Source organism: Lycium barbarum, chromosome 10 (genome assembly GCF_019175385.1).
Source record: "Lycium barbarum isolate Lr01 chromosome 10, ASM1917538v2, whole genome shotgun sequence".
NCBI classification, from domain to species: domain Eukaryota; kingdom Viridiplantae; phylum Streptophyta; class Magnoliopsida; order Solanales; family Solanaceae; genus Lycium; species Lycium barbarum.
Genome location: NC_083346.1, coordinates 109,802,777 through 109,814,224, shown reverse-complemented (window position 1 = coordinate 109,814,224; position 11,448 = coordinate 109,802,777). Strand labels below are relative to the sequence as shown.

The following is an 11,448-nucleotide window of genomic DNA, read 5'->3' as shown; positions in this document are numbered from 1 at the left end:
TCACGGCCCACGGGGTTGGGTAGTGACACGTCGCCTCAGGATTAGTAGCAAGGTATGGAAGTCTTTTCAATAACGAACTCTGCACTCATAAAAGGAGTACAGCAAGGTAGCATCATTACACAACACGATACTCAGTAAGCATCATAGGCCGACAACAGTTAGATCACACATGCAAACAAGGAAACGGAAAGATAATCAGCCTCACAGACAGATATAAGTCAACAAAGTGCAAATAGTACAATCAATTACCAAACGATGTCTCAAGTACTACACAAGTCCAAACACAACCATAATAATCACCCAATAACTCAAATATCACCGAAGATCAATATCAAACCAACTGACAATAAACACATGTAATGTGTATGCAAATGAAATGCAATGCAATGCAATGATATACACATGCTTTGTAGGGACGATGCCCATCTTTTGACAATCATGACCCATGGGGGACCGCTAAGTCCTTGTACCGTCATTCTGTATCACACAGCCTATAATGACTCCTGCATTTAATATCATTGCTAACCACTCTGTATCACACAACATAGAGATGGCTACGCAAATATAGTAATATCGCATGAATCATACTTACCTCTTTCATCACCATCTCCCAATATCAAGATTAATATAGATATATCATGGATATGAGAAAGTATGCCATGCAATGAGAGCATCATAAATAACATATGAATTCTAGTCAATTCACATAAGAAAGCCATCATAATACATACCAAATGAATTCATACCTTGCAACCAGTCTTCCATAATGCATAGAACCAACAAATTCACATAAGAAAAGCCAAGCATAAACCTAGGGATTCTACAGGCCATAAGCCCGAACACACAAGTCACACAACAATACCAACCTACGAATTTCATCCCAAACTTCATACCCGAAGGTTCACATGACGTCTCTAACAATTTCCTAGTACTACATACGAGTCACTAACCGAAGTCTAACCAAATGGTAAGCCATAACCTCCCTAGAGTGCTGAACAGGAGCCTCGAACAAATCCACTTGAGTCGTTCCTTTCTTCTTCGGAGCGCCTTGAAATAATTAATGTCTATCAATTAGAAATTCTACATTAGAATACGAATCTAAGGATACCCATAATGCCATAGTTTTACCTAAAACCCAAAAATGGATCTAAAATTGTCAAACCCGAGCCATAAGGTTGAAACTATAATTTCATTGAAAGATTGAGTTCAATATAGTCAAAATGGTACTCTATTAGTCTAAACGAGTCCAATGATGCCCATATCGCTATACTTTAATTCGAAATCCAAAACGAACTCCAAAGAGGCAACCCCGAGCCCATAAGGGCAAAATTAGTTTATCCATAGCTTAATTAGTCTAGATCCAGGAAACCCATTAAAAAATCCATCATCTTGATCTTCAAAACCATGATTTATCATTTTTCAACTTTTGGGTTCGAAACCCCAATTTCCTACTTTATAAATCATGGATTAAAGTTTAAATCAAGGGAATGAATCAAGGAAAAATATTTAGATTATGGTTTAGATCTTACCCAAACGATGAATCTTGAAGAACACCCTTGAACTTTCCCAAATCCAAGCTCTAATCAAGATTGCAAGAAACCCCATGCAAATAACAAGAACAAAAATGCCCAGCTAACCGACCCAGATCTGGTACTAAAATGATCCCAAATATCACTTTTGGTAACTCCAATAGATTCATTGTGAAATTTCACTCAAGTTAGGCTTGTGAATCACCCCATCTGGCCTTAAGATGAGAAAGATATGATAGTTTCAATTTTTAAAAGAATGTAGAAGTTTAAGGATGATCTCAGGGAAAATTTCATAATTTCCAGCACAAAACATCACAAAAATTTGCTAAGCCAATCTTTAGTAAAATAACCATAACTCCCACATAAGATGTCGAAATGTGACGATTCTTGTTGCTATAGTTCAAAAATTAGGATACCGATCTATCGGTACAATCAAAACACAAAAAAAAAGATAGTTTGCTCAATATGGTGCCCTTGTTGCTCAAATCAATGTTGAAATTGAAAACAAGCATCACACAACCCAAACTCATCCAAAACTCATCGAAACGTGACCAAAATCTGTGAACCAGTCCAATATCATCATACGAATTTGTAGGAACTTTTAAAATCATCGAAACGGGGTCATCTTGACCCAATGTTGACCGTGGTCAACTCCAATTCTTTAACTTAACTAGTTTTTCAACCAATGACCCAAATTACACCCAAACCCTTCGGGAACCAAATCAATGACCCAACTAAGTCATAGATCACACTCCGAACCTAATGGAACTTTTGAAATTTGATTACGGGCATGTTTACCCAAAAGTCTTTTGGTCAACTATTTTTTGCTTATTCAACTTAAAAACTTCTAAATTGCTCAAAATCAATTAAGACTCATCCGACCACCTCGGGGATTGTTCCACCCATCCTCACAATTGAAAAACACTCCAACGACGCTGGAAAAAGGGTCAACAGGGGTAAAAAGGGTAAAATACCTAAATAACCAAGCGGGTCGTTACACTCTTAGAGGTAAAATGTAGTTTGCCGCAAATATATTTATTTATAATTTTTCATATATTTTAATACACAAATGTCATACAGTTTATAAAGTTCGTTGTAAACTATCACACGGTTGATAAGGACTGTTATAATCAGTTTGGATATTCGGATTTTCGATTTTGACTTTTGATCCTTTAAGGTAGGACTATTAAGAACGAAATTCATGTGCCCTAGTTACCAAGTTACAGGTCTTAACATAATAGGAAATCAAATATACGAATTCAACAGAGAGTTGCTACCAGTAAACCAAAAGGTGTCAAGTCACATAGTTCAGTTCTACATTGTTTCTTCTGTTTCATTAGAAGCTGCCTCATTCTTCAAGTAGTGAAGTTAATTCCAGTTTTGCAAGCTATATTCTTGAACCTGAGGGTATTAATCTATTGAACCTAATTAGTATTGGACACATATAATATGAGTAGTACTAAATATAAGGTATAAAAGTTTCGAATTTTTGGATATCCAAAAATCCAAAGTACTAAATTCAATATCCAATCTGAAATTCAAAACGTTTTAAAATAAAATCCAAAGTCCAAAAATCCAAACCAAATATACCAAAATTTTAGATTTCGGGTTGGCCCAAACAATGCCCACCCCTGCTCTCGGAGATGGCATCCGGGTTACTAACCCTCCGATCCTTGTGAGGGGTTGTACGTCCTCCTCATCGTCCAGGCCATCAAGGTCCACAATCAGAGGGATGCCGACAGAGTTGGAAGGTTCTATAGGGCACAGAAGGATTTGGTGGTCTCCTTCTGAGCCTTTGTTTTGATTTTTTTTTTTAGTTCGTTTAATCCCGGACCAGGGGCTTAAAGAGGTATTCCTCCGGGCATGCTTACATTCCCGGGTTTGGTCAACAATCGGGAATGCTTCAGCGTCGTCTGGAGCTTTAGTCAATGGAACGAGAGGAGTTGATTTGGGCAAGTTTGAAATAATCATTCGAAACATAAGAATACCGAGATTCGAGCAGTGGTGTAGAGATAGGGGAGGAGAAGATCTTACCATGGTTACTTAAAATCCAATTTTGGTCCTCCGACAGAATCTTCTATGTTCGAGTTTTGGGGGTGGAAACATCCAGGATGCTTTGGATCCATTTCTCAAGGTTCTCAATTTCTGGAGGGTCCCAGGTTGTAGCTGTAGAGGTTTCAAAGAAAGAAGGTCTTACATATTGAAAAGAAAAATCGGAGGAAAATTGAAAGCTTACGAGTTAGGTTCCACTTCTCTGGGATGGTCTGGCCTTCGGGTGGAAAGGTGTCAGCGGTAGCAATGATCACAAAGTGCTCCGGCCAACCTCTGTCATGGTCATCGTCAAGGTCGGTAAGCCGCCACTTGCCTCCCCTTTGGAAATCTTTATCACCCCTCCTCGGAAGATCCTCGAAGAGTATACTCGGATCAGGTGGGCCAGGGTAAACCCTACTTTAGCTTGATCCATAAAGTACCTAATTCTTGCTATAGCCCTCCACATCGAAGGACTTATTTGTGCTATACAAACCTTATAGCGCGGGCAGATTTCAAGGTTCATTTCGTCAATGTCATTCCCGAATTTCACCAAGAAGGCGTAGGTGTAAACAAATGAATACCCGGGCAGGTAAGAAGTAACCCTTTTTTTGGGGGGTCGATAGGAGGTTTTAGCATCTTTCCATCGACAATCATCCTTTACCCTAGGAAGGATGTTGGCAGTAATTGGGGTTCGATAATCATCGATATGGGAATCTCAAACCCCGGGTTGACCCAGGATGACAGTTTTGGGGTGAAGTCGCTATCCCAGTGCTAATTTTTTGGCAGAATGGACTTAGCAGAGGGTTTCCCATTTCACCACCACGGGATTGTGGCGATGAAGTACAGTGGCAGAAGTAGTGGCAATATTAGGAACAATGGTGTGCTTGGGATTGCTTGGTGTGGCCATTTTGTCTCGAAAAGCTGAAGGCAAAAAGAGTAAAGCTTTTATTTTCTCTGTGAGAGAAGTTGGTATATCTTTGCAAAGAGGAGAATTTTGATAGGAAAGAGAAAGAGTAAAGAGGATTGGGTTATGTTAGAGTGTACTTATAGGCAAAGATAATACCAAGGGTCACCACGAGCCTCGAGACTCAGCGAAGAAGAATGTAGATCGGTACCCCCTCAGAAAGGAGCACGTGTCTTGGGGGTGTCAGGCCTCTGTGGGATGTATCTCGTCAATCGACAGAAACCATTCAATCAGATAAGTACAAACCGCTTCCCCTTCCCGGTCACACATGTTCGAGTCACCGGAAAGCGGGGGGATTATCTGTATTGGCTTAAATTCGTACGATACAGCTGGACCAATATCATGACGGCACATGGAAAGAGACATGAGTCAAGTATGAGTCAGCAGGTAACTTCCTTGGAGGAAGTTCTTTGTGCCTGGAGGCGTATCTGGCACCGGAAGACCGTTGGATGGCTCCAGAAAAGAAACCAACGGTCTGCCGTTACAAATCAGGCTTTATGCATTCCATGGAACATTAATAGGCTTTATTGTCCTCTTTATTGTTTATCATTACTATGAAATAATACTCATTATTAGTAGGGGCACGATTCATGGAACATGTACCCAAAATCTTATGTATAAATAAGGCTTGTCATTTCATTGTAAAGGACATGAAATCCAAGTGAGAAACACAACATATACTATACACTTGCCTCATTTTAAAACTCCGTTTTACTTTATTTAGAAACCAACAAGGATGAAATTACAAGCAGTGCCCAACACTACTAAAAAAACTAGATTTTCCGACCTCAGTTGAGGCCGGAAAAAAACCGACCTCATGAGGTCGGTAAAATCGTAATATTTATTTTTTAATTTTTTTTAAAATAAACCGACCTCATGAGGTCGGTAATATTGTATCAAAATTTAAAAAAATAATGTACCGACCTCACTAGATCGGAAATTTAATTGACGATAAATATTATAATTTTATTTTTAATTTAAAAGAATACCGATCTCACGAGGTCGGTATGCTTTTAAATTAAAAATAAAATAATTAAATATGCCGACCTCGTGAGGTCGGTAATATTAACCAAATAAAATTAAAACAACCCCAATTAAACCCTTGTCATTTGTCTCTTTCCCTCTCACGTTTTTGAGGTCCTCTCTCCTAAACCTATCCACAATCTCGAGTATGAGAACAAATACAGCTCCACAAAAGATCCCAATTACTACCCCAAGTTTCAATCCAAAAATAGAAGTGGTTTTCGATAACTCATTGTTCACAAACACAGCATCGTAAATAGACATCTTACTCAGTAATCAAAATCACTTCACTGCATGTGTATATTCCAATTTTCAATCACTTCAAATTCACACTAGTATTTGAATATTTTATTCTGTGATGAGTAAAAGTTAACAAAAGGGAAGATTCAATGAGTATAGTTTTTGAATGTTTAAGCACAATGGGGGTTTTCCGGCAACTTTTGGGTGATATATGCTTGGATTCTTGATTTTCCGGTGAGATTCTGGTCCGATTCTTGATTTTCCGGAGAGGTATGCTGTCGGATTCTTGGTTTTCTGGTGAGTATAGACAAAGAGAAGTGAGAAGAGACAGGAGAGTGCGTTTGGGGTAGTAATTGGGATCTTTTGTGGAGTTGTTTGTGCATAAATCTGTCTTTTTTTGCTTATTATTGCTAAAATCTGGTTTGTACTATTTTCTTTGTGCTAAAATCGAAGTTGGATGTCTTGAAATCTTTTGGGTTTTTAATTTCTTTGAAGGTTAAGTGTTGGGAATCTCTATTTGGGCCATAAATCTGCTGAAAATTGAAATACGATCTTTGCTTGTGCTAAACCTTGTTGTGTAATACTATTTGAGCTTAAAGTTTGTTTTAATCTGTTGCATGCTTGAAGAACTCAACATTCTTCATATTCTGTGATTTTAGAATTCCGATTTCAATGTTTGAAGTCGGTGTTAGTGAACTGGGGTTTCTTACTCGATTTGTGCATTTGAGCAATGGAAGAAGGAAGTGGTTGTTCAAGGTCTGTTTTGGTCTATGTCTGCAATTGCTCTGTACCAAGTTTCCATGCCACGTTGTGGAGTAGCCACATTCTCCTCTCCAATAACTGTCTTGTTTGTTGAATTTTCATGTTGATTCTTTGCAGTTGTCTGATTGCTGAGATGCTAGTCTCATGGTTCTGTATGGTATCCAGTGACAGTGAAGATTCTTTCCAAAACACTTCAAACATTCACAATTCGGTATCTAAGTAAAAAATGTCACATTGAGAATGGTATCTAAGTAAAATAACAGCTATTTGATAGCATTCTCTACGTGACATTTTTTTACTTAGATACCATTCTCTACGTGACATTTTTTACTTAGATACCATTCTCAATGTGACATTTTTTACTTAGATACCGAATTGTGAATGTTTGAAGTGTTTTGGAAAGAATCTTCACTGTCACTGGACTTTGTTTATGGCTTATCCTTTGCTTGTTAATCTTTCTCCAATACTGATAAATAGTAATGTCTGTGTAAGCTATACAAGGTATCACTTGTCAGGAGAATGCAGGTAGTCTTGAGATGGAAGCATAGTTATTGAATTGGATAGACTAGGTAATTACTTTTCTAACATGTCCTGAGGTAGTAAGAGCTTTATAGTCGGCCGAGTGTTATTAACATTTGATTAGTTATTGCCATCAAGCTTCTACTATTGGTCTTCTTGGATTACTGATTCATTTCTTGAGTTTTTCTAACTACTTGCTTTTAATCCCCACAGAAGTTAGAATTTTGACTATTAGTTTTAGATATTGGACTTCCTTATGAGAAAAGGCTGATTTTAGATATTTGATTGTGTTTATCATATCAAAAAAGAAAAAGAAGATACAGTATTAATTATGTTTAGCTTAAACTAGGTATACAAAGTCAAAAGTTCAAAAATGTTGCTGAGATTCTCCCTGTATGTTCTCCTTTTAGTATATAGTTAATGATTTTTCTTTCTTTAGCTCGTATAAATAAAAAGGGAACTTCTTTTACTGCAAATAAGAAAGAAACAAAAAACGTGGTCCTGTCAAAAACTTAGAAATGTTTCACCATAGCATAACTTTTCCCATTTTATGATGAATTAATTACGTAAGATCAATTGCATTTAAGGACATGTTGTCATACTGCTCTACTCAGTGAGGCTAATTGTAATTACTTAATGAAAAAGAAATCTGTGATGTAACCGCTTTTCGATCTTTTAAGATTTTAAACTGATGTTTCTTACTCCACGAGAAGCACCACAAGAATGGGCTAATGAAATTGCTGATTTAAAAATAAATAATGCTGAACTTGTATAAATGTAACTTGTTTTTGTCTTTCTTTCAGAATGTCCTTTGATAAATGGAGCAGTATCAACTTCAAAAAGCAAATTTGATGACAAAATAGAGGCATCTTCTGCCAAAATGTACTTTCACTACTATGGACAGTTATTGCATCAGCAGAATATGTTGCAGGATTTTGTAAGGACAGGTATTCTGAACTTTGATATTTTCTATTTTTTCCCTTGTATCATGACCCGGGAATTTCCTTATGGAGGTTCATAATGTGTCAATGAGATGATGTGCTCTCTTTTGTTGCTCCTAGAATGTTATGGAACTCTTCCCTTTTTGCATTTCTTAATGTTATGGATCCCATTATGCAGAGTATGACTTGGCAAACATGAAAACTTGCAGGAACCTGTTATTCTGCTGTAATTGAGAACCGTGCTGATTTTCTTGGTCGCGTAGTGGTTGATGTTGGCGCTGGTAGTGGCATTTTGTCATTATTTGCAGCCCAGGTGATCTATTTGTAACAAAGCATCTTGTGTTTTTCGATAATGATATCAACCATGGCAGTCAGTTATGCTGATATCTCTACTCTGTATCTTTTCTTTTCCTTACCTCTCTTCACATCCATAAACCATCATAGGCTGGTGCAAAGCATGTTTATGCCATAGAGGCTTCTGAAATGGCCGACTATGCAAGAAAACTTATTGCTGGAAATCCATCACTGAATGAAAGAATTACAATAAGTGTTCTTTTACTTGTTTAATCTGGCTCCACTTAGTATTGGATTGAGGTGTTGTTGATTGATTTATTGATCTTTTGCCTTTTCCTGTGTCTTTTCCAAGGCTATCCGATATTCATATAGTATCTTGGTAGTGCTTCTTATTTTTCTTTTGTTAATGTTTCATCTATGGATGTTTAGGTAATCAAAGGAAAGGTTGAAGATGTAGAGTTACCTGAAAAAGCTGATATTTTGATCTCTGAGCCAATGGGTAAGCTTGCCTCAAAATGCCAATTGTCGGACTTTCTTCTATAAGTCCCAGAAAAAATTTCTGTTATTTTCTTTCAATTCAGGTTTTCATTTTAGTTATCTGAACAACATGCTTTTTGTTCTGTCACTTATCTACTTTTTTTTTTTTTTTTTTAATAATGAAATTGGTTGTGGGGTGGGGGGCGCCAAGCTGTAGAGAACTCTAGGAGTGGCTGCTTTGTTCATTACGAGTCGAATGCAGTCCACATTCTGCAAAAAGAAAGCTGGGTGTGTGTGGATGGAGGAGAAGAAAAAAAATGGGCTATCATTTATTTAACTGGACATTCTTACTTTGCATGTGATATGAATTTTGTTGCTTTTTTCAGTTTCAAGCGGAAAATAAGATTGTAATCTTCCAAAATGTGATAAAACGCGTTAATCCAGAATAACCAGAATTCCATGAATAAAATATTCAAAAAAGACATGCTTTATTATGGTTCCTTATTATTGTTGATAGCAAGTGCAACTGTGGCCTTTGAGTTAGTTTCTTCACCATGCAACATGACAATAATTATGGTTCCTTACTGTGTTTATTCACAAAACAAAGTGGAATTATGTACAGCTATCTTAAAACACCAGTAATAAAAAAAAATCCTATATATGTAATAGTGTTGAACTGGTATTGCTATTATAAACTAGTATGGATATATGTCTTAAGTGTTGCAACTTGCCAGCCAACTTCTTTTGCATTGCCCCTCAACAGTAAACCTTCTGAACAATTGTAGTTATCACCAAGTTCACAGGTCTGGTTTTTGTTGGAATAATCTCATGTTCCTCTCCTTCCACAATTCATATACTCTAGCTGCTAAACTAGTTCTATAGATCATGCATCTTGCCAAGTTACTTCTTGCATTAGTCATAGCCCATTCAACTTCCTTAGCCCAACCAGTGGGGCTTCTCAGTACACCTTGCCATTCAACCAACTTGTTCCACACCCTATTGCTATTGGACACAAACAACAGGTGTTCTAGTGTCTCGGGCTGTTGTTTGCACAGAGGACATGTTAAGTCTTCTATATTGACTTTATATTTGGCCTTCATATCTCTTTTTATTTGGTAAAATTGAATGGTTAGTATTCTTGATTGTTTTAATTTCACTACTTATTATAGGAAAGGTATCAAGAAATATTACGAGAAAAATCACAGTCTCAGTCTTACCTAACAACACCTAAATCATTTCCCATGTGAATAAATTCTGCAGTTTAAAATATGAAAGAAGCAGCTAAAAACAACAGAAAACTGCAGGAACTGAAGCTTAAACTAGCTTTTTAGTGATGCAGAAAACCAGTACCAGTGCATTTTTTTCATTTGCTGCATAGTATGAGATATCACATGTATGTTGAACATTGTTAGAATTTGCAACTTACGTAGTGAGAAGTTCCTGAATCAATTCCATTGTGTATTATCCAGCTTTAGTGACTTCTCCCTGCCCTCTTTTTTTTTTTTTTGTTCGGAGATACCATGACTCTTTTTTCGGCTCAACATATTTAACTTGTAACTGGTCTATTTTCAAATAATCTGTACTATGTAGTTCGTTGATTTTAGTTAAATAGGTGAATTATTTAAACAATTTTGAAGCTGTCCCTTTTCTATTAATTTATATTCGCGATACTTACATATATTATTGTATAGATGGCAGGTGAAAAGAGGGGTAAGAAAACAAAGAAGGCTAACGAGACAGCGGTTCCCCGGAGACCACCAGAGAACCTTGCGATTAGAATGTTTGAATGTTAATGTTTGGTGGATTTGTGGATTTGCGAGGGTGAAGTAGTCTAATGTTGTAGACTAACTTAGTGTAGACTAGTTTAATGTTTTGTGGATGTTTACAAATGTTGAAGTAGTTTAATGTTGTTTTGATGTTTGCGAAGGTTGAAGTAGCTTAATTAATGTCTCTTGTGAATGTTTGATTGATGTTTTTATTCAACTTTGAAGTAGTTTCGAATTGAATTTGATGTTTTGGTGGTTGTAATATATGTGTTGTAATAGTAGCTTATTGTTTTATGTATTTATAGTTTGGTGTATTGTTGGCAGCTATTTGGGCTCGTTTTAGTTGAAAGTAAAATTATTTTCATCTTGATAGGGAGGCAGCTGGAGTAACAGTTAGGTGCTACAATTTTTTTTGCAGAATACCGACCTCATGAGGTCGGTTATGGGCAAAATTTACCCAGAAACTGCTAATTACCGACCTCAAGAGGTTGGTTTTTTGGAAAATTTTTCCAGAAATTGCAAATTACCGACCTCATGAGGTCGGTTTTCTGCAAAATATTTCCAGAAATTGCAAATTACTGACCTCATGAGGTCGGTTTTTTTGCAAAATTATATAGAAATTGCAAATTGCCGACCTCATGAGGTCGGTTTTATGCATAATATTCCCAGAAATTGCAAATTACCGACCTAATGAGGTCGGTTTTATGCAAAATATATCATATGTTCATATAAATTACCGACCTCAGGAGGTCGGTAAACTCATATAATTATATTATTAATATAATTTACCGACCTAATGAGGTCGGTATTTTATTTAATTAATACCCGGCTAAAAAAAACTTTACCGACCTCATGAGGTCGGTAATAATTCCGACCCGCTGTTTTCCGACCTGATGTTGAGG

The 11,448-nt window shown here is 36.8% G+C and overlaps 1 protein-coding gene across 3 annotated transcripts; it reads left to right on the top strand.

The window, feature by feature from the left end:
- Positions 1-5,635: 5,635 nt before the first annotated feature.
- Positions 5,636-10,791, top strand: LOC132614569 (probable histone-arginine methyltransferase CARM1). 3 transcript variants are annotated; one of them, XR_009572345.1, is made up of 6 exons: positions 5,636-6,084; positions 7,872-8,015; positions 8,219-8,322; positions 8,454-8,603; positions 8,733-8,802; positions 10,472-10,791. XR_009572345.1 is itself a non-coding variant. In XM_060329036.1 (5 exons), the coding sequence occupies exons 1-5, from the start codon at positions 6,060-6,062 to the stop codon at positions 10,480-10,482; spliced, it is 354 nt and encodes a 117-aa protein (XP_060185019.1). In that variant the 5' UTR covers positions 5,636-6,059; the 3' UTR covers positions 10,483-10,791. The 3 variants fall into 3 exon arrangements, 1 of the variants encoding a protein (XP_060185019.1); XR_009572344.1 differs by having other exon boundaries at positions 8,454-8,802; XM_060329036.1 differs by lacking the exon at positions 8,454-8,603.
- Positions 10,792-11,448: the final 657 nt, after the last annotated feature.

Coding starts and splice junctions, on each gene's coding strand:
- LOC132614569 (XM_060329036.1), top strand. CDS start 6,060: ATGCTGTCGGATTCTTGGTTTTCTG. Junction 6,085..7,871: donor GTCGGATTCTTGGTTTTCTG/GTGAGTATAGAC, acceptor TCTTTCTTTCAG/AATGTCCTTTGATAAATGGA. Junction 8,323..8,732: donor TGTCATTATTTGCAGCCCAG/GTGATCTATTTG, acceptor ATGGATGTTTAG/GTAATCAAAGGAAAGGTTGA.